This window comes from Bos mutus, chromosome 7 (genome assembly GCF_027580195.1).
Source record: "Bos mutus isolate GX-2022 chromosome 7, NWIPB_WYAK_1.1, whole genome shotgun sequence".
NCBI classification, from domain to species: domain Eukaryota; kingdom Metazoa; phylum Chordata; class Mammalia; order Artiodactyla; family Bovidae; genus Bos; species Bos mutus.
Window position 1 is genome coordinate 18996324 of NC_091623.1, and position 20345 is coordinate 19016668.

Genomic DNA, 20345 nt, shown 5'->3' on the forward strand with positions numbered 1-20345 from the left:
TGATTACCTTTTCACAAAATGTATGATTACCTTTTAAAAACAGATCACATTTCCACTGTAAACAAGTTGCATGTAAACGGAAAGTTTTCCTAATCTGTGAAAGATTATATTCTTGGGGAACACTAACAATAACCTAATGTTTTTTCCTATTCAAATGATGAAAGTTATCACATCTAGTTTTCCATAAGAAAAGGCAAACAAAATACTCAAAAATCACATCATACTTTGCATTCTTGCTGCAGAGAAATCTAGAAACTCTAAGGTTCTGCTATAGAACAGATACTAAAAACTAAATTAAATAAAGTAATAATCCTTAAGAGCTACCAAATAAAATCCTCTTATAATAATCTGATCCTATCTTCAAATGTTTAAAAAAACCAACAAAATTCGATAAATTTTTAACTAAAACATTTTTTCATATTTTCTTAGAGACAAAACTTCAATTACTTTATTTTAGTTAAAGAGAAAAGAAACAAACCTAAAATTCTCTCAGATAAATAAAAGCCAAAAACTATTATGCAACTTTAAACCCATCCTATAAAATAGTTTACAGCCAGCCTCAACTTAATCAGACTGTGGAAAAATGATGACCAGATTTTTGAAAGCATAAAGATATTGGCTTTATTAAAAAAAAATAAAAGCAAACAACAAAAAACTATTAACTAATCTTCTGATTAAAATAAAGCAAAACAATGAAAGTTAGCCTTATATTTTTAGATTCATAAGAAAAATTACCATTTCCTAGCTGAAAGAAAAAAAGTCATACTTGACTATAAATTAATAAACAAAAAAACAGTCCTACTTGTCACTTAAGTTCCCTATATAATGCTAGGTTTCTGACCTGAAAGGTGAATAATTTGACAGTATTAATGTCATAGAAGATCTCCAAAAGTTTGTTAAAGAATCAGGTTTTGACATACTATGGATTTTCCAAATTTTCAAGACAAAACAAGTACCTTGGCTCAGATTCAACAGCCCTGAGTCTGTTCCTTTTTCACTGGGAAACATGATATCTTACACAGTTCACTGCAGGGTTTAGCATTTCATTTTTCCTATTAACCTAAAGCAGAACATTTCTGTAAAGAATAATTTAGAATCGTTTAAGGAATTTAGAAGCGGCGACTAAGTCATGCTACTTTGCTATAGTTGTCTATTTCCTATAGCAAACAAGTACAGCATTTAATTTGTAGACCTTTACAAATCTACATACAGAACTGGATATTTAACACGGAAAACCTAAGAATTTACTTCAATTTAAACCATTCACAACTTTTTGATTTGTATAAAATCTGCATGTGTGGCAACCAAGGCAAATTAAATTTTAAAACATAGTCTTAAAAATATATGTCATGGGGTTTTGTACCTTAAACCATCCACACTGTGAAATACAAGCACTGTGGAAATGTGACTAACGATCCAGGTCTTTAACCAAATATAATAGGATGACTGAGCAGCTTTTCCATTCTTTGTAGAACAGCTTTCTTCTCACTTAAATTCACGTAATTGACTCAGTATTACTCTGCAATACAGCTTATTCATAAGAAAAGGTTAAAAAAAATCCATCAATTGTACAATATTTTAATTTTTAAAAGTTTTATTTCTACCAAAGGATCTCTGAATTCTGCAAGCACCATGTTTACCTTTATACTTTTATTCTTAAATGAAAATATATGCTTCGTATTATGAAATCAGTGGACACTTCTCCAGCAACTAAAACTTCATGGGTCATCACACAGGAAAGACAATCACTACACCTACTCCATCCTCATTGTAAGGCTTTCTTTACCCCTTACCTTCTACACAACATAAACCTGGCATAAATGGCAGCAGAACATGCAGACTTGGACAAAGTGTGGTTAGAATTACAAACTGGCAAGAGAGTAGAGCTGAGAATTAATATGGGTTTTGGAGTAAGACTGGAAGTAGGTGTGATAGCTTAGATGCGTGTACATCTCAGCTGAAGAAGGAAGCAGAGCTGATGACAAGAGATGAACCAGTTTTAAGTTCCAGGGTTCAAGATTTGAGTGTCACATGTTTTAAAAAAATCATTCTATTGTTTTTCAAAACTTTCAAGATTCTGTAAATATTGTAATTGTTGTTCAACACAAGAATGTCAAATAAAAACTGATGAGAAGGAAAAGGAACACAAAAGTAAGACAGTTTTCTTCCTCACTTTGAAGTGAACCAATTATTTAAGTTATATGTGTCTAATTTGCGGACCATTTTAACAAAGGCTATTTCATCAGTAACAACTGCAGAGAATTTCTGAATCGACTGATGTATGTGTGACTCTGGAATTAAGTGGAGCCATTGTCCTATGTAATCAATGGAGACATGTGTTTGACTAATAAGTAGGCACATACAATAAGAAAATAAAGAGAAGCCAGACAGAGGTCACTGCAGCTAGACTGTTCATAGGGTGTGAAAGGCATACCAGATATGTTATAACTAAGATAAAAGGCTATTAACAGACTCTTCTTTGGAGTTAATCTGGATATCAGGCATTTAATTCTGGTTTCCTGCATGCCATTGAAGGTAGCAGGTCATTTTCTCACATGCTACACATTCGAAAGAAAATCATGTACCCAAGCATATACACAATTCTACTTTCCTTCTTCTTCCCTACCCGCTTTGAGGAGGGTCAAAGTTGGCAGAAAATAGCTTGGATTATAAAGCCCTTCACCACTTTCTGTCCTCCCTGGGATGGAGAGACGGCCAGCGACCAGATCCCTGCAGGGATGCTATTGTGTGGTGCCTTCTGCAAGTGCACTACTTCACACTGAGGAGAGCCAGTTCAGTGCTGAAGACTGCTTAGGACCTTTGCTCTCACATTATCGGGCATTACTGAGTGAAATGAAAGGTAAAAAATGTATTCACATAAACAATACTTTGAATAGCTATTAAGAAGTACATTTTTCTAATTTCTCTGGTAAGTAGACATTAAAGGCTGTATCACATTAAATAAAACTGGGTATCAAGATACGCATTTTAACATAAATTTGTCATAGCTACAAAACAAAGAGAATGAAACAAAACCAAGAATATATCATAATAAACAATATTTCAGAGAATATAAAAACTCACAGTATGAAAAAAGTAATGACATATTCAGCTAGTGCTAATTATCAAGTTATAATAGTTTTAGTACCTTTAATATGACGATGTCTAAGGATGCTATTCATTCTGACTAAATGATTTTTCACTTATTTAATACTATAGAGCTAAATATTTAACCTGTTCTTCAATAAGTATACCACTGAATATCTGGGGGTCTTATTCAACTAACACACATGATCAGTATTTATACCCAGTACAATATAAATCTTGTGAAGATGTCAACTCTTAAGGCTTTGTTCTGGCTATTCTACTCTAAATTATACCTAAATCAACCCGAAAGAGTCAACAGAAGGATAGCACAGTGGTGCTGAATATCAAATCGCATCATTTATTTCAAATGGTATCCCCTAACAAGTTTAAAAGACAGTTCAGTGGTCACTGGCTGAAATAAAAAATGGAAAACATCTATTAATTCTCTTACTCCCCAACTCTGACTAAATAAACCACACAAGGAAGAAAGCAGAACTCCCCAAAACAAAGACTAGGAAAAGAAATGACAGTAGAAAAAAATTACAACAAATTTTGGAAGGCATTAAGTAAATGGACAAGTAGTAATTAATTTAGGCTTCAATTTTCTCTATGTGAGATCTACAAGGCAAGGAACCCAGTGAGAAGAAAGCCAATTCATTTATAAACCATGGTACAAAAGTCAGGAACTAGAGACAGCAGGGACCTCTAAAGGTAGGCTTGCAAAACGTAGGAAAACAAGATGGTTGGTTGAATGACTGTATTAGTATAATTAGACTTTCTAGATCTTCTGTTTTGCTGACTCACAGAGATTAAGGTGATGGCTTTCCCCCAGTTCTGGCAGAACCCAGAAGAATTAAATTTTAAAGATATTAAACCAGAAAAGACTGGGCTTGGGGGTATTAGGTAAAACTTCAGGTGACAACGAAGAGCTGAGAACAGGGGCAGGGGGAGGACCCAGACATGTATTTAAATCAATGCCTGCACACTGAAAATGTTGAGTCTCTGAGCCTTCCCCAATCAGCTCTCATAACACTAGATGTCAGGCTTAGATCCCACATATGGGACATGGCCAGATCTTCACTCAATTAGCCACTAAAAAGCCTACCAATCAACAAGCTCCAGCCATCTGCAAGAAACTTCCAATTTTTAACCCCTCCTTCCAAATATAAACGGATACTCAAAGACCATAAGACATTCCAGAACAATCTTGAACATGACAGTGATTAAAACAAAAAGGGAGGAAGAGGGAGACTCAGAAAATAAATAATGCAAGGTGCAAATTTAAGCATAAAAGCTATTAATGTTCTTAAAAAGATATTACACAACCATGACACACAACTGCTATGAAAATGGAGCTTTCAAAGAAGTCTTAATTTTTTTAAAAAGTTGATATAAAAATTTAACAAAAGGGTTAAAAGAGAAAAGTAAGAGAAAAATCAAGAAAACTGTATAAAATAAATGGAAAGGGAGAGATAAAAGTTAAAGAATCATTCAAAGAAATCCAACATCTCACTAACTAGAGTTTCTTTTTTACACTGTAGGAGTCCTGGTCAGGGAACTAAGACCCTGCATGCCATGCGGCATGGCCAAAAAAAAAAACAAAAAAAAAACCCACATAGAGAAAACAAACTAGTGGTTATGAAAGGGGAGAAGGGAGAGGGAGAAAATTAGAGGTATGGGATTAGGAGATACAAGCAAACTACTATGAATAAAATAGATATGCAACAAGGATATAGCTGTTAACCAAACGCGGTTCAAACCCACTCAGGGATGTGTTTCATCCTTTGGGTTTCTTTGGTGGCTCAGACAGTAAAGAATCTGCCTGCAATGCAAGAGACCTGAGTTCAATCCGTGGGTTGGGAAGATCCACTGGAGAGGGGAATGGCAATCCACTCCAGTATTCTTGCCTGGAGAATTCCATCAACACAGGAGCCTCATGGGCTACAGTCCATGGAGTCGCCAACAGTCGGACACGACTGAGTGACTAACACTAATCTAACTAACCTAAGGATATATCACATGGCACAGGGAATCACAGCCATTACCTTATAACAACTTTTAATGGAGTATAATCTGTAAAAATACCAAATCACTATGCTATAAATATGAAACTAGTACTGCATATCAGCTATACTTCAGTTTAAAAAAAAGAAGAGATGTATCTGAACTACTAAGGTTTAGAATTCTACAGACAGTTTAGCTTCTATACAATAAAAATAGAAAACTGTTTGAGGAGGGTAATAAGAGGTCCAATCACACAAAATATTCTTAGACACTAACTTCAACAATCCCAGAGTCAAGAAATGACCATATTTTTCCTCTATTTTGTTCATTTGACTTCCTAATTTCTTCTTCTATATGAATCTGCCAAGCACAAGCAACAACTTTCCCAAGCACCACTATCAGAATGATAACTTCTCTGTGTGTGTGTGTGTGTGTGTGTGAGTGTGCACATAGGTTCATGCATTTAAAATAATTATTGGGCAAAATTTCAAACTCCAAATAGAGTATATTTTATGATTTCTCAAAAAAAAATTATCTCCATATTTAGAAAGAAAAGAAGGAAAGGGAAGGAGGACAAAGGTGCAATAATATCTAAAATCTAAAAAACACCATTATCATGTATTATTTAAACATGAGTAAGGAATGGCATCCGGTCCCATCACTTCATGGGAAATAGATGGGGAAACAGTGGAAACAGTGTCAGGCTTTATTTTCCTGGGCTCCAAAATCACTGCAGATGGTGACTGCAGCCATGAAATTAAGACGCTTACTCCTTGGAAGGAAAATTATGACCAACCTAGATAGCATATTCAAAAGCAGAGACATTACTTTGCCAACAAAGGTTCATCTAGTCAAGGCTATGGTTTTTCCCGTGGTCGTGTATGGATGTGAGAGTTGGCCTGTGAAGAAGGCTGAGCGCCGAAGAATTAATGCTTTTGAACTGTGGTGTTGGAGAAGACTCTTGAGAGTCCCTTGGACTGCAAGGAGATCCAACCAGTCCATTCTGAAGGAGATCAGCCCTGGGATTTCTCTGGAAGGAATGATGCTAAAGCTGAAACTCCAGTACTTTGGCCACATCATGCGAAGGGTTGACTCATTGGAAAAGACTCTGATGCTGGGAGGGATTAGGGGCAGGAGGAGAAGGGGACGACAGAGGATGAGATGGCTGGATGGCATCATTGACTCAATGGATGTGAGCATGAGTGAACTCCGAGAGTTGGTGATGGACAGGGAGGCCTGGCGTGCTGTGATTCATGGGGTCGCGAAGAGTCGGACACGACTGAGCGACTGAACTGAACTGAAGGAAAGCTGCAAAGAACTACCTAAAAGAGGTGAAAGGGGCTCCCTCTGTGACATGAGTCAGACAGGAAAGGAAAGGGAGGGAACTGCTTTCTTTCCTTGTATTTCACCTTTTAAACTATCTACCTCCATTAAAAAAATTTTTTTCCAAGTATATAAAGAGGATTTCAACAAAGAAACATTCTCTAATGATCTAAAATCCTTTCTAAATCAGAGACAAGATCTAATAGTGTTAGCTGTAAAAGGAAAACAAATTCATAAATTAATATTAATGATGTTTTGAAGGATACATTGCAAAAGACAAAACAAGCAGGCACCAGACTAAGCTGATATTCATTTCTTGTGTGGGCTTCACAAAACTGTAGTAGACTTCAGTTACTAGATAGACAACTGTAGCAGCCACTGTGAAATCCACCAGCCACTGGTATTCTGGAAAGTAATGCAATGCTGAAAAATAAAGGTTTAAGAAAGAAAGTTTTACTTAAACTGAAAAACAGCTTTAGGAAGATTTATCTATAATTAACTTCAAATGTGAGATTTTATTGTTTGATGATTTGCCATGTAAGGTATGCAAATATGAGAATCTAAAAATGTGAGAAACAGATTGAGAATACTGCCATCCAAAACTAAACTTTAATACATTGTAAATTAAATAATAAAACTGAAATGATTACCAAAAATTATTTAAATGGTTGTTAAAAATATGATTGCAAAATGAGTTGGTATTTTTTTAAATGATTAGCTTTCACAGAAATTATAAATTATTACTTGAAAAAAAAAGAATCTGAGCAATAATATTTTAGCTTTAGAATATAACTTGATAGAGTACTATACAGATTTACTTATTTTCATTTCTATGAAACAAGAGAGTTGGACTTCATGTCACATTTTACTAACCTTACTAATGGAGTATTAATAATTTTGTGAGTTACTGCAGGCTAAAATAATAAATTAAGTAAATACACTTTTTATTCTCTAGAAGAAAAGTTCAAGAAATGCCTGTCAACTCTCCATAAAACCATACTCCTTCAACAAACTATTCCAACCTTAAGGGTTGACATTAAAATTAACACTGTCTCAAAGTGTAATTCCATTCCCTTTTCTTGGATATTCTGGTTTATTTCTGCCAGAGAATAGTCTCAAAGATCAATATCATTTTGCAAAAGACCTTCTAGAAATGTGGAAATATATCATGTACCAGAACACCATTTCCTATGTTCTCACTGGCACATAATAAAATGATCTACATTACTCCGGGAAAATTTTAGTTGTAATATGTAACACCTGAGGATATTTTAAAATCTGAATTTACAAAAAAAAAAAAAAAGACTTTTAAAAATAAACTACCACTCAAAATAAGAGTTATTTAAAATATAAAAATAAACTAACCAAACTTACATCTTCATGAGGTGACAGCAAAACTTCCAGTTCCTTTCATAATTAGGTATATTCTTTATTCACGTCAATTTAACACACTTACTTTGCCTTCAAGCTATTTTAACTGCTTTAGGTTTTTTGTTGTAATAGACCTAATAACTTCTGAACATCAGTCTGAAAGATTTACCCTAAAGTACTTGAAGAAATCCTATTCTGTAGAACCCTCTCCTCCCCTGTAGTCATTCAGTTGAACTTCTTAAATAACTTTCTGGAAAGACGGCGGAGAAATGGAACAGACAGTCAAAGACCTGTTTATCTAAAGATAAAGTTATTTCGTTTTTACTAACAAAAGTTAAAGTAAATGTTCTAATTCTCCATGCCTGCCCACATTCACACAGGCTTCCCCCAGGGAACTCATTCATAGCAAACAGACAGGTGACATTCAAATGTTCTTATGTCCTTTAAGAGATTTGTCTAACAGATAGCTAACACAAACTGAAAGACTTTTAAGATAGTTATTGGGCTATCAATAATACATACATTCAATAAAAGAACAAATTATATATATTCTTGGTTATGTATATAACTCAAGTATTACATTCTTCTTTCTATATTCAATAATGTAATTATATACATGTATATACATATATTCTCTCAATAGAATATTGCACTAAAAACCGAGAATTCATCAATTTCAGTGATTTGTATTAGCCTCCTGAGAGCACCTAAAGGGCAGGTAGAAAACCCTCTACTTTTACCTAAACAGAGACACAGAGCATGCATTCACAAATGATTATATAAATATAAACATAAATAACATCTCTCTCTATTACTGATTAACTAGAATAATCTTGATGTTACATGATCAGTTATTTAACAAGTACGATTTGCAATTATTGCTCAAAATTGTAAAACAAAACACTGAATAAGCTGAAGGCACATTACCCCTAACTTCAATTTTTTAAGTTCATTAAGTAGCCTAATTCTCGCTAAATGTCTCTACCACATTCAGAGTTATTTAACTCCTCTATCTAACAAGTTGAAAAAAAAGTCAGTAATAGTTACATACCTCATAGAACTGTGAGGGCAACATAATACAAATAAAGCACTTGTAACAATGTCTGATAAGTAGTCAATTTAAACTGTTATTAAGGTTGATTAGCTGATAATTATCCATTACACATCAGTTATTAGTAAGAACAGCAAAATTCTGTTTTAGAAATCAGGAAATGTGTATAAGTATTCTTGTCCAAGTACCCACACCTATCAGATTAACAAAACAAATGGGATAACTAATCAAAAAGTTCAAGTGCTTTTACATGTTTTAAATATTGCATGAAAAACAGTTAAAAAAAGGGGGATGAGGTAACCAGTCTCAATAGTCTGAATAACACTAGACAACTAACGTATATTGTTCATCACTGACACTTTGTAGGAAACCCTTTCCATATATATATATATACACACATACATACAATCCTGTAAATGAAGCATCAACTTTCAAATGTAATGAAGGCACCTTGTTTCACAAAGTAATTCTTTATGAGATGTGAAGTGACTCTACTAAGATTTTTCTGTGGTGGTGTGATTTAATCCAAGAAGGACCAAATTACATAAAGATATACAGCATTACCAAAATTATGTTTAAATGTCATTTTAATTTCTTACTTATCATATAAAACTGTAGTTCTTAAACCTAGTCAAAAAATCAGAACCATGTGGAATACTTAAAACAACACAAATTCCCAGAGTCCCAGAAACCATTGTAGATTTACTGAATCATCAAGGGTAGGTATAAGAGAATCTTTATCTTTAAAGAGCTGCTTAAGTGGTTCTGATATACAGCCAGGTCTGAAAACTAGTGTTCTAAACATATCACCTTAGATGCTTTTCTCTTATAGGATTTGAATAATTTCATATAAATTTCACTTTAAATTTAAAATCATTATAGTTATTACATAATTTTAAACACTAATATACAGGGGGGAAATTGAGTGACTTATTCAGAGATATCCAATAAAATCTTGAATAAGTAAAGTTTTCTATTTCTAATCCAATTCATCATCCTAAAACCATTTTCCTTTCTACTAAGTGTAACATAAGGTTGAATTGCTTTAAATATAGGTAGTTTAATACAAACATACAGATGCCTTTCTACAAGCAACATTATAAAACATGAAAACTGATACAGATGGCAACTTAGAATTTGAGATAGTAAAAACGGTAACCTCAGCATTTACAAAAACTGTGTAACAAACTTGCATAAGACGGCCTCTTCTGAAAAATGGGGAAAAATAAGGCTTACTATAAGTTAGGTGGATAGAAAAACAAATTCAATTCAGATGAAGTCATTTTGAGCTTCTTAGCTCTGAGAAAGATTTCAGTCTGTATAATGGACTTAATGATTAGGAAAACAAAAGGATCTAACAACAAAAGATAAATTCAAGTACTTTCACTAGCATAATATAAAACTGAGATTTACAGAACACTTTACCCAGATTTCCCTTACCTAAAGTATCCACTTCTGTAACTGACTTTGTTTCTAGATGGAGATCAATATCCTTTGGAATGGTTAGTGGCTTACTTTCAATGTGACCATTATATTTCCTATAAAAATCAGACAAGTGACACAAAAAACAGGTTACCCTCACTGTTATTCAAGTGTTTGTATCAAACTAACTACAAATGAGGTTATATATTTCACAGCGAAAAAGAGGCAGAAGTTCTCATATTTTATCAAAAAGGAGGTAAGGCACTAAAAAGTAGATTTCAAAAGGGGAACTACAAAATATGGATGTAAATTATTAAGAGAACACACAGATTACCAGGAAAAGAGTTACCTATACTAGTGACAGAAACAAAACCTTGACTGCTAGCTTACCATCTCACCCCTTTTTCCTGCTCTCTTCTGGGATTTAAAGACAGCCCTAACATCTCTTTCCTGAGGCACACAAGTAAAAGGAAATGAAGACAAAATGCATTTCACTCTGAAATTATACACATACACACATACATACATATACACAGACCTGTAGCTATAAACAAATCAGAACTGAAAATATATATGAAGATTTATTTGCATGAGAAATTCAGAAACGTGCAAGGCCAGTTCAGAGCTGCTTTTACAAAGAATCATGGGTGGAGGAAAACAAGAGAATTCTTCAGGTGCATGTGTTTTATTTCCAAATTTAATTTTTAAACACAATCAAACATAAATCAAAAGCAATAAACTAAGTTTCAGTAACAATAATTATAACACCAAGAAATGACTTTGTATTTATCCTTTAATAAGTATAAACTGAGAAAACCTCAATAAAAATTTTAATTCATGTCAATAAATCAATAATAACTACTGCTACTAAAACAGCATAGTGCTGTTAATGTATCTTTTTGTAAATGTAAAGCATTTTCAAAATATAAAAATTATTATAAAAATAACAAAATTATTGGATACAAGGCATATAATAAAAATTCAAATGTTTATAAAATAAATACTATACTACCTAAGCTCACAAATGTTGACCATGGTAGTTGTGAGAGGCAAATGCAGAGTAGTTAAAAGGAAATGTAGAAACTAAAAATTGACCTGGATTAAAATTCTGACTCTAATAGCTATGTGAACTCGAGCAATTCATTTAACACCTCTAAGCAACACCTTCCTTACTAGCAAAATATAAATTAATAATGAATATTTAGGGTTATTGCATGGATTAAACAAGACTGCATAAAAGTGCTTTGAAATTTTTAATATTTGACAGAAATATTTTATTAAAGAATATAACCACTGGAATACAAAGAAGGAGGATTTACACTTAATATTCCAATGACCTTCAAGGTGTATTTGTAATGATAAGTGAAAAAGAAAATTGTGGCCAAATCAGAAAAGACAAGACTTTTCAAACTTTCAATTTCAAATAATCATTAATGTTCAAAAAAACTTTTCAGTCTCTATAAATCTATTCACCCACATTAATATAATTTTTATGATATACATGAGGAATTGGTGATAATGTTGTCACCAACATTTTAAAATATATTAGAATCACAGATTCAGATCCTAAGACGTTCTCCCCAGTTAAGGAAACTAAGGCCCATTTAGAGAGGCTAACTGACATATACTTTCTATGAAGATTCACTATAAATAAGGACATAAAATTTTAAAGCTGGAAGAATCTTTCAAAATTACTGTTTGGTCCTTCTCCTTCACAGATGAGGCTGCTGGAGTCTATTCAGTGAGGTTTATTAATAGGCAATTTTCTTCATAAACTTTAAATATAATATTTAAGAGCCTGTACAGGATCTAAGAAGTTACAGTGTTCACCCCTTTTATTAAAAAAAAAAAAAAGAGAGAAAAGAGGTAAAAAGCAACTGAATTTGCCCAATTTCTGGGTGGTAGCAAAATCTGGAAAAGAACCCAAACCAACTGGTATCTTTAAATGAGTTGCAAAGACATGGGTTATGGGTCTCTCAACCCCCCACTAACAATTTCAAGTAAAATTATCATTTTTGTGTTTATATATTAGATTACTACATATTGGGTGCTCTTAAAGGGCAATTCAATATTATTTTAGATCATGGATTTTGATTTCAGATTTTCCAATTGTTTATAGCATAATCAGTATATGTTACTTTAACCAAAGTATCAAAATACATTACCATAAATTCTGTAAAATATTTAACACTTTACAAACTATAACTTACCTATCTTTTCTGCTTTTCCCTTTTTGCTGCTTTCCTGCAAGAATTCTTAATTCTTCTTCCGTAGGATGTTGATACCATCTCAAACTAAGAAAAAAATTTAATTCTTTTTAAATAAAGAATTAAAACCTCCAGAATTATTCACTTACTCTACAAACATTTATTGAGTTTCCTAATTGGGAAGACACTGCAGGGAAATATCAGGTGAAAAACTCTAACCTGAACAGATCCGACTGCTTAAGCCTTAAAAGGTTTAGATTCAAATTCAACAAACACCCACCAAGCACTTACTAGATGCCAGACTCTACAATGTTGTTTGTAGGTATTTCTCTTACAACTGATACACTATGAATATATATTAAGATCCTACTGTCTTACTTTAACAATAAAGGGTGTGAACTTTGCAGGCAAGCTTGCAGGAACACATTCAAATTCTCTCTACCCATCCTTCATTTACACAGAAGGAAATGTTCAGTTCAGTTCAGTCGCTCAGTCGTGTCCAACTCTTTGCGACCCCATGAATCGCAGCACGCCAGGCCTCCCTGTCCATCACCAACTCCCGGAGTCATGGAGACTCACGTCCATGGAGTCAGTGATGCCATCCAGCCATCTCATCCTCTGTCGTCCCCTTCTCCTCCTGCCCCCAATCCCTCCCAGCATCAGAGTCTTTTCCAATGAGTCAACTCTTCACATGAGGTGGCCAAAGTACTGGAGTTTCAGCTTTAGCATCATTCCTTCCAAAGAAATCCCAGGGCTGATCTCCTTCAGAATGGACTGGTTGGATCTCCTTGCAGTCCAACGGACTCTCAAGAGTCTTCTCCAACACCACAGTTCAAAAGCATCAATTCTTCGGTGCTCAGCCTTCTTCACAGGCCAACTCTCACATCCATACATGACCACAGGAAAAACCAAAGCCTTGACTAGACGAACCTTTGTTGGCAAAGTAATGTTTCTGCTTTTGAATATGCTATCTAGGTTGGTCATAACTTTCCTTCCAAGGAGTAAGCGTCTTTTAATTTCTTTTAATTTAATAAGGAATTGTTATTTGTCTTAAAAAGAGTCCTCTGAATGCCCCCAAAACTACAAGTAGTCTTTGCTCTTCTTTCCTTCCTTAATTTAGCTGGAGAATTTTCAAACTTGATGTAAGAATTAGAGTGAATTGCTGTATTAACAAAACCCTTTACTCTTAACCACATCTAACCCTCTTTGGTTCAGTTCTGTTCAGTTCAGTCGCTCAGTCATGTCAGACTCTTTGCGACCCCATGAATCGCAGCACGCCAGGCCTTCCTGTCCATCACCATCTCCTGGAGTTCACTCAAACTCACATCCATTGAGTCGGTGATGCCATCCAGCCATCTCCCTCCTACCCCCAATCCCTCCCAGCATCAGAGTCTTTTCCAATGAGTCAACTCTTCGCATGATGTGGCCAAAGTACTGGAGTTTCAGCTTTAGCATCAGTCCTTCCAAAGAAATCCCAGGGCTGATCTCCTTTAGAATGGACTGGTTGGATCTCCTTGTAGTCCAAGGGACTCTCAAGAGTCTTCTCCAACACCACAGCTCAAAAGCATCAATTCTTCGGCGCTCAGCTTTCTTCACAATCCAATTCTCGCATCCATACATGACTTTTTGGTTAGGGCTCCAAAAACATGTGATTGTATTTACCTCCACTACCCAGTCAAAATATCTAGACAAGTCATTTATTCCTTCCCAAGCACCCACCTTCTTATTCACAATTTCCTGTCTCACCTGAACTTCCTATCTGTCAGCCACCTAAGTTTGATATTTGGGTTTTACCTTCAACATGCCCTTTCCATATATTAGCATTAATTCTGTTCTTTAACTCTTAAAAGTTCCAAACTTGCCTACTTCCTGAAAGGACCTCAGTTCAGCATATCTTCCTTTCTAGCTGACTATGGCAAAACTCTTCTTTTCCCCTAGACTCTCCTAAACGCATTCTAATCCCACATTTATTTTTTTCCATAATGCAAATCCTATCAAGGCATATATGCCTGCATAAATCCTTTCCAAGACTCCTCACAGAGTAAACAAGTGAGTAAGACAGCTAAGCAAAGATACCAACCAATATCCTGTTGTGAAAAAGAAACAAGACACTTCATATTGAAAGATCTTCCAATTTTTCAACCACAAAAATCTAGATTTTTAAAGTGAAATACCTCAATTTTTAAAAAATGCTACTGCTGATTTTCTGTTTTAAAAATATTGCTGAACTGGTAATGTGAGTAATGACCAAATATTTAGTGATATAAAGAAACTGTTAAAAATTTTTTAGCTGTGATAATGGGATTACAGTAACTTTTTAAAAGTTCATATATTTTAGAGATATACACTGAAATATCTATGAATGAAATAATAATATTTGCTACAAAATAATGTTGGGGGAAGAGAAGAAGGGAGTACAGATGAAACAAACTGGCCACCAGCTATTGTAATGACTACACGGGAGCTCATTATATTTGTTATATATTCATGGTATCATTCTGTCTGTTCTTTGTATATGTTTAAACATTTGCATTAAAGCTAAAATACACATTACAATGCCATATATAGAGTTTGTGACCTCTTATTTTAATAGCCTTTCACAATCTACTGTCTACTTCATCAGACTCAAGAATTCCCTTTTTGGGGATGGGAGGATCCAGAGGGAGGGGACATAAGTACACCTATAGCTGATTAATGTTGATGTAGGCAGAAACTAACATGATATTGTAGAGCAATTATCCTCCAAGTACAAATAGAACCACCCTTTTGAACATGACCTTCTACCTAGACTAAGTGACATTTATTCCACAAATTCTTTCATCCCTTGGCATTTTTGCATATATCCTTCCCTCTGCTTGAAATACCTGTGCTGCTATTGGCAAACTTCTAATTTACTTTGATGCTTTATAAGGCGATCTCTCTGTGGTATAATAAAGAATACATCTGGTTACTGCCCTACTTATAGCTTCAGGATGGAGGTGGGTCACCAGAAATACCACCCAATTAGAACTGGAACTTTCAGCCAGCTGACCTCCAGGAATGGGAAGGGTGTTGAAGATTAAGTTTCAATCATGCGGCCAATGATTAAAATCGTGCCTATGTAATGAAACTCCATAAAATCTCTAGACACCGAAGCTCCGAGGAGCTTCCTAGCTGTTAAACATACTGAAGTACCTGGAGGGTGACATGTCCTGATTCCGCAGGGAGAGGACATGGAAACGCTGTGCTCCTTCCCAAACCTCGTCCAATGTGTAATCTTTATATTAATATAACTGTAACCACTGCACTTTCTTTGGTTCTAATTGTTATACAGAATTACTGAACCTGACGGGGTCATGGAAATGCTGGTTTTCAAAAGTATGGCTCAGGGATTCCAAGAACTTGCAGCTGGCATCCAAAGCCTGTGCATTCTTATGGAGGATTTTGCCTTTAACCAATGGAATCTGAGCTAACTCCAGGTAGCTAGTGTCAAAATTGAACTGCAGTTGGTACCAGACTGATTGGGGTAAAACGGAATATTCCTCTAGCTGATAGATCTGTGGAGTAAAGATTTTGTGACTTACTTGTTCCTGTATACTTCAAAACTAGTACAGTTACTGGCATATAGTAAGTGCTCAAAAAGGATCAATGAATGAATGCAGTTCTCCTCTTAAGGGTTTTAAAATAAAATATATATATCCCAACCCAAAATGCCCTAAACTATACTTAACATGGATAAGGAGGCACTTCCTGAAATTTCACTCAAAGTCCAGAATTTTAACTTACAGTCGATTCTCATTATTCACGATAGTTATGCTCTATAAAGTCGCCACGAACACTGAACCATTGCTCCTAGGGGAAATACACGGTTAGGTTCCCATGAGCCTCCAAGTCACAACATCTTCAATCAATCAATACAAACTCTTGTTTTATGTGTGTTTCTGTTTAAAGATACCTTAATATATACTAATGATTCACTAATATTAAATTCATGGTCAACAGTAATAAAACTCAGGTGTGAACAAAACTTATCTAATAACTGTAATCTTAAGTATAGTATTTTCCTGGTATCTGTGAATATTAGTGAATTTTCTCCATAGGGCACATCATAACCTTCTTGAGCTTAGGAACACTAGATAGCAAGCACTGCAGCACTATACTTGGGGGCCATTTTGAATAGCAAAGTCACCAAAAAAGCAAAAATGTATAAAGATGGACTAGTTAGACCACAAAAAGGACACCTGATTACATTATGAGACGTACAACAAGAAGGCTTCAGCTGGGAACCTAGGCCTCAGCTGGGAACAAGCTACTCAAATTTTGTACCACTCTGTATATATTTCTATAAATGACTTCAAAAGCACCACAAGTACGACTTTTGGGATTACAAATAAATTTTAGCAATTAGGCAAATCACAAGTACAGAATCTACAAATAATGAGGACTGAGTATATAACATTTAGGAGAACACATAAGCAATAACTCATTTATAAAGCCTAAAATTAGTTGTTTATTTCTTTGAGGAAATAATTCTCAGTGAAAGAATCTTAGTACTACAGGAAAACTTAAGTTACATTTACAGTCCTACAATAATGAAATATTTTAAGACCCCTACATTTTCTAGGATCTATTTTCTTCTAAAATATTCTCAGATTTAATTGTGTGAATCCATTTTTCTAAATACCTGTAATTTTGGTATTTAAATCCATAGGCATTAATAAGATCACCTAACTAAAATAAAACATAGTAGAAGGCTAAACAGTTAATAAGGAAGCGGGAAAACTGAGTTTATGAGAACAAGTATGTACAAATTCAGCACTGAAGTAAAAACAGGGAAATAACCCAAACCTAAGGAATGGATATGGGAGGGGCTTTGCCATTTAAAAAGGAAGGGAGGCAGAGTTGTGACTCTTTTATTTATTTGTTGTTATTATTTTTAATGGGAAACATTTTAAAAATGTGTGTGTGCATTAATAGGAATAGTCCTACAGATATAAAGCAATTAATGGCACAGAGATGGGAAATGGCCAAATTTGTTTATTTGTTGTTTTGTTTGTTATTATTTTTAATGGGAAACATTTTAAAAATGTGTGTGTGCTTTAATAGGAATAGTCCTACAGATATAAAGCAATTAATGGCACAGAGATGGGAAATGGCCAAAGAAGCCAAGTCTGAGTGAAGGTTAGAGGGGATGGGGTACAGCCCACAAATGAAGCTATTGGGTCTTGATAGCAAGAGATATCCTCCATAGGCCAAAATTAAAATATGTAAACAGTAAAAAACAAAAAACATAAGTGGCATGAAGATAAGAGGGAGAACAAAAATAAAAAACAAAGAGAGGCTGCACATGCACCTAGGGCTAGGGCTTTGACGGCATGAAGATGAGAGAGAGAGAGGTTCCTGCTTTAAGAGCTTAGAGTGAGGCTGAGGCAGGAATGTGTAAATGAAGAGAGGTCTGGGGCTGAAAAAGCTGGCTGAGAAGTACAACACACAAGACTTCCAGGCTGCATGGAGGAGCCATCGAAGGATGTGAAAACAAAGGAAAACCTATTAATAAAAGTATAGTTACACACTTTTCTTCAATAGCCACTGCTTCGTAGAATTTGATTTCATATGATTCCTATCTAGCATACTTTAAGTTTTGACCTAAATTTTTGGTCTTTTCCTTTGCAAAATGACTTGGAACCTGCTTCCCATGATGCAATTTGTCGTCGTTCATCAGTCGTGAAGTCGTGTCAGACTCTTTGTGACCCCATGAACTGCAGCATGCCAGGCTTCCCTGTTCCTCATCATCTCCCTGAGTTGGCTCAATATCATGTCCACTGAGTCAGTGACGCCATCCAACCATCTCGTCCTGTTGCCCCCTTCTCCTCTCGCCCTGAATCTTTTCCAGCATTAGGGTCTTTTCCTCTTCGCATCAGGTGGCCAAAGTAGTGGAGCTTCAGCTTCAACACCAGTCCTTCCAATGAATATTCAGGGTTGATTTCCTTTAGGATTGACTGGTTTGATCTCTTTGCAATCCAAGGGACTTGCAGGAGTCTTCTCCAACATCAAGGTTCAAAAGCATCAATTCTTTGGTGCTCAGCTTTCTTTATGGTACAATTCATATCCACACTGGATGTGATTACTGGAAAAACCATAGTTTTGGCTATATGGACCTTTGTTGGCAAAGTAATGTTTTTCCTTTTTAATATATTATCTAGTTTTGTCATAGTTTTTCTTTCAAGGAGCAAGTATCTTTTAATTTCATGGCTGCAGTCACTATTGTCCGCAGTGATTTTGAAACCCAAGAAAATAAAATGTCACTGCTTCCAATATTTCCCCTTTTATGTGGCATGAGTGATGAGACCAGATGCCATGATCTTAGTTTTTCGAATGTTGACTTTTAAGGCAGCTTTTTCACTCTCCTCTTTCACTTTCATCAAGAGGCTCTTTAGTTCCTCTTCACTTTCTGCCATTAGAGAGGTATCATCTGCATATCTGAGGTTGTTGATATTTCTCTCAGGAATCTTGATTCCAGCTTGTGAGTCATACACCCCAGCATTTCATGTATCACCGACTCAACAGACATGAGTTTGAGTAAACTCCAGGAGTTGGTGATGGACAGGGTGGCCTGGTGTGCCGCAGTCCATGGGATCACAAAGAGTCAACGGGACTGAGCAACTGAACTGAACTGAATTCTGCATACAACTTAAATAAGCAGGGTGACAATATACAGCCTTGATGTACTCCTTTCCCAATTTTGAACCAGTCCGTTGTTCCATGTCCAGTTTTTCGTTACTTCTTGTCCTGCATACAGATTTCTCAGGAGTCAGGTAAGGTGGCCTGGCATCCCCATCTTATTAAGAATATTCCACAGTTTGTTGTCATCCACACAGTCAAAGGAGAAGCAGATGCTTTTTTGGAATTCCCTTGCTTTTTCTATGATACGGCATATATTGGCGCTTTGATCTCTGGTTCCTTTGCCTTTTCTAAATCCAGGTTGTACATCTGGAAGTTCTCAGTTCATGTACTGCTGAAGCCTAGCTTGAAGGATTTTGAGCATAATCTTGCTAGTATGTGAAATGAGTGCAACTGTATGGTAATTTGAACATTCTTTGGCATTGCCTTTCTTTGGGATTGGAATGAAAACAGACCTTTTCCAGTTCTGTGGCCACTGCTGAGTTTTCCAAATTTGCTGGCATATTAAGTACAGTGTTTAACAACATCATCTTTCAGGATTTGGAATAGCTCAGTTGCAATTCCATCACCTCTGCTAGCTTTGTTCATAGTAACACTTCCTAAGGCCCACTTGACTTCACACTCCAAGATGTCTGGCTCTAGGTGAGCAATCACACCATCATGGTTATCTGGGTCACTAAGATCTTTTTTGTATAGTTCTTCTGTGTATTCTTGCCACCTCTCAATCTCTTCTGCTTCTGTTAGGTCCTTGCCGGTTTTTGTCCTTTACTGTGCCTATCTTTGCATGAAATGTCTTCCCTTGGTATCTCCAATTTTCTTAAAGAGATCTCTAGAGTCTTCCCCATTCTATTGTTTACCTCTATTTATCTGCATTATTCACTTAAGATGGCTTTCTGATCTCTTCTTGCTATTCTCTAAAACTTGCATTAAGATGAGTGTATCTTTCCTTTTCTCCTTTGCCTTTCGCTTCTCTTTTCTTAGCTACTTGTAAGCCCTCCAGAGACAACCACTTTGCCTTCTTGCATTTCTTTTTCTTTGGGATGGTTTTGGCCACCACCTCCTGTACAATGTTATGAACCTCCGTCCATAGTTCTGCAGGCACTCTGTCTACCAGATGTAATCCCTTGAATCTATTTCTCACCTCCACTGTATAATCATAGTGTTAGTCACTCAGTCGCATTCAATTTTTTGCGATCCCATGGACTGGAGCCCACCAGGCC

At 35.5% G+C, this 20345-nt stretch overlaps 1 protein-coding gene across 8 annotated transcripts in view; it reads right to left on the bottom strand.

The window, feature by feature from the left end:
- Positions 1 to 20345, bottom strand: part of TMEM161B (transmembrane protein 161B) — a 75208-nt gene that overhangs the window by 23552 nt on the left and 31311 nt on the right. For 2 of the 8 annotated variants that reach the window (XM_005905816.3, XM_070373105.1), the window contains exons 3-5: positions 12469 to 12552; positions 10277 to 10374; positions 6681 to 6837 (exon numbers count right to left, since the gene is read on the bottom strand). In XM_005905816.3, the coding sequence (XP_005905878.1) occupies positions 6681 to 6837; positions 10277 to 10374; positions 12469 to 12552 (339 nt within the window). Of the gene's footprint in view, positions 1 to 956; positions 1298 to 1363; positions 1501 to 6680; positions 6838 to 10276; positions 10375 to 12468; positions 12553 to 20345 lie in introns of those variants that run through there. The other 6 variants (XM_070373111.1, XM_070373107.1, XM_070373109.1 and 3 more) reach the window with 5 other exon arrangements.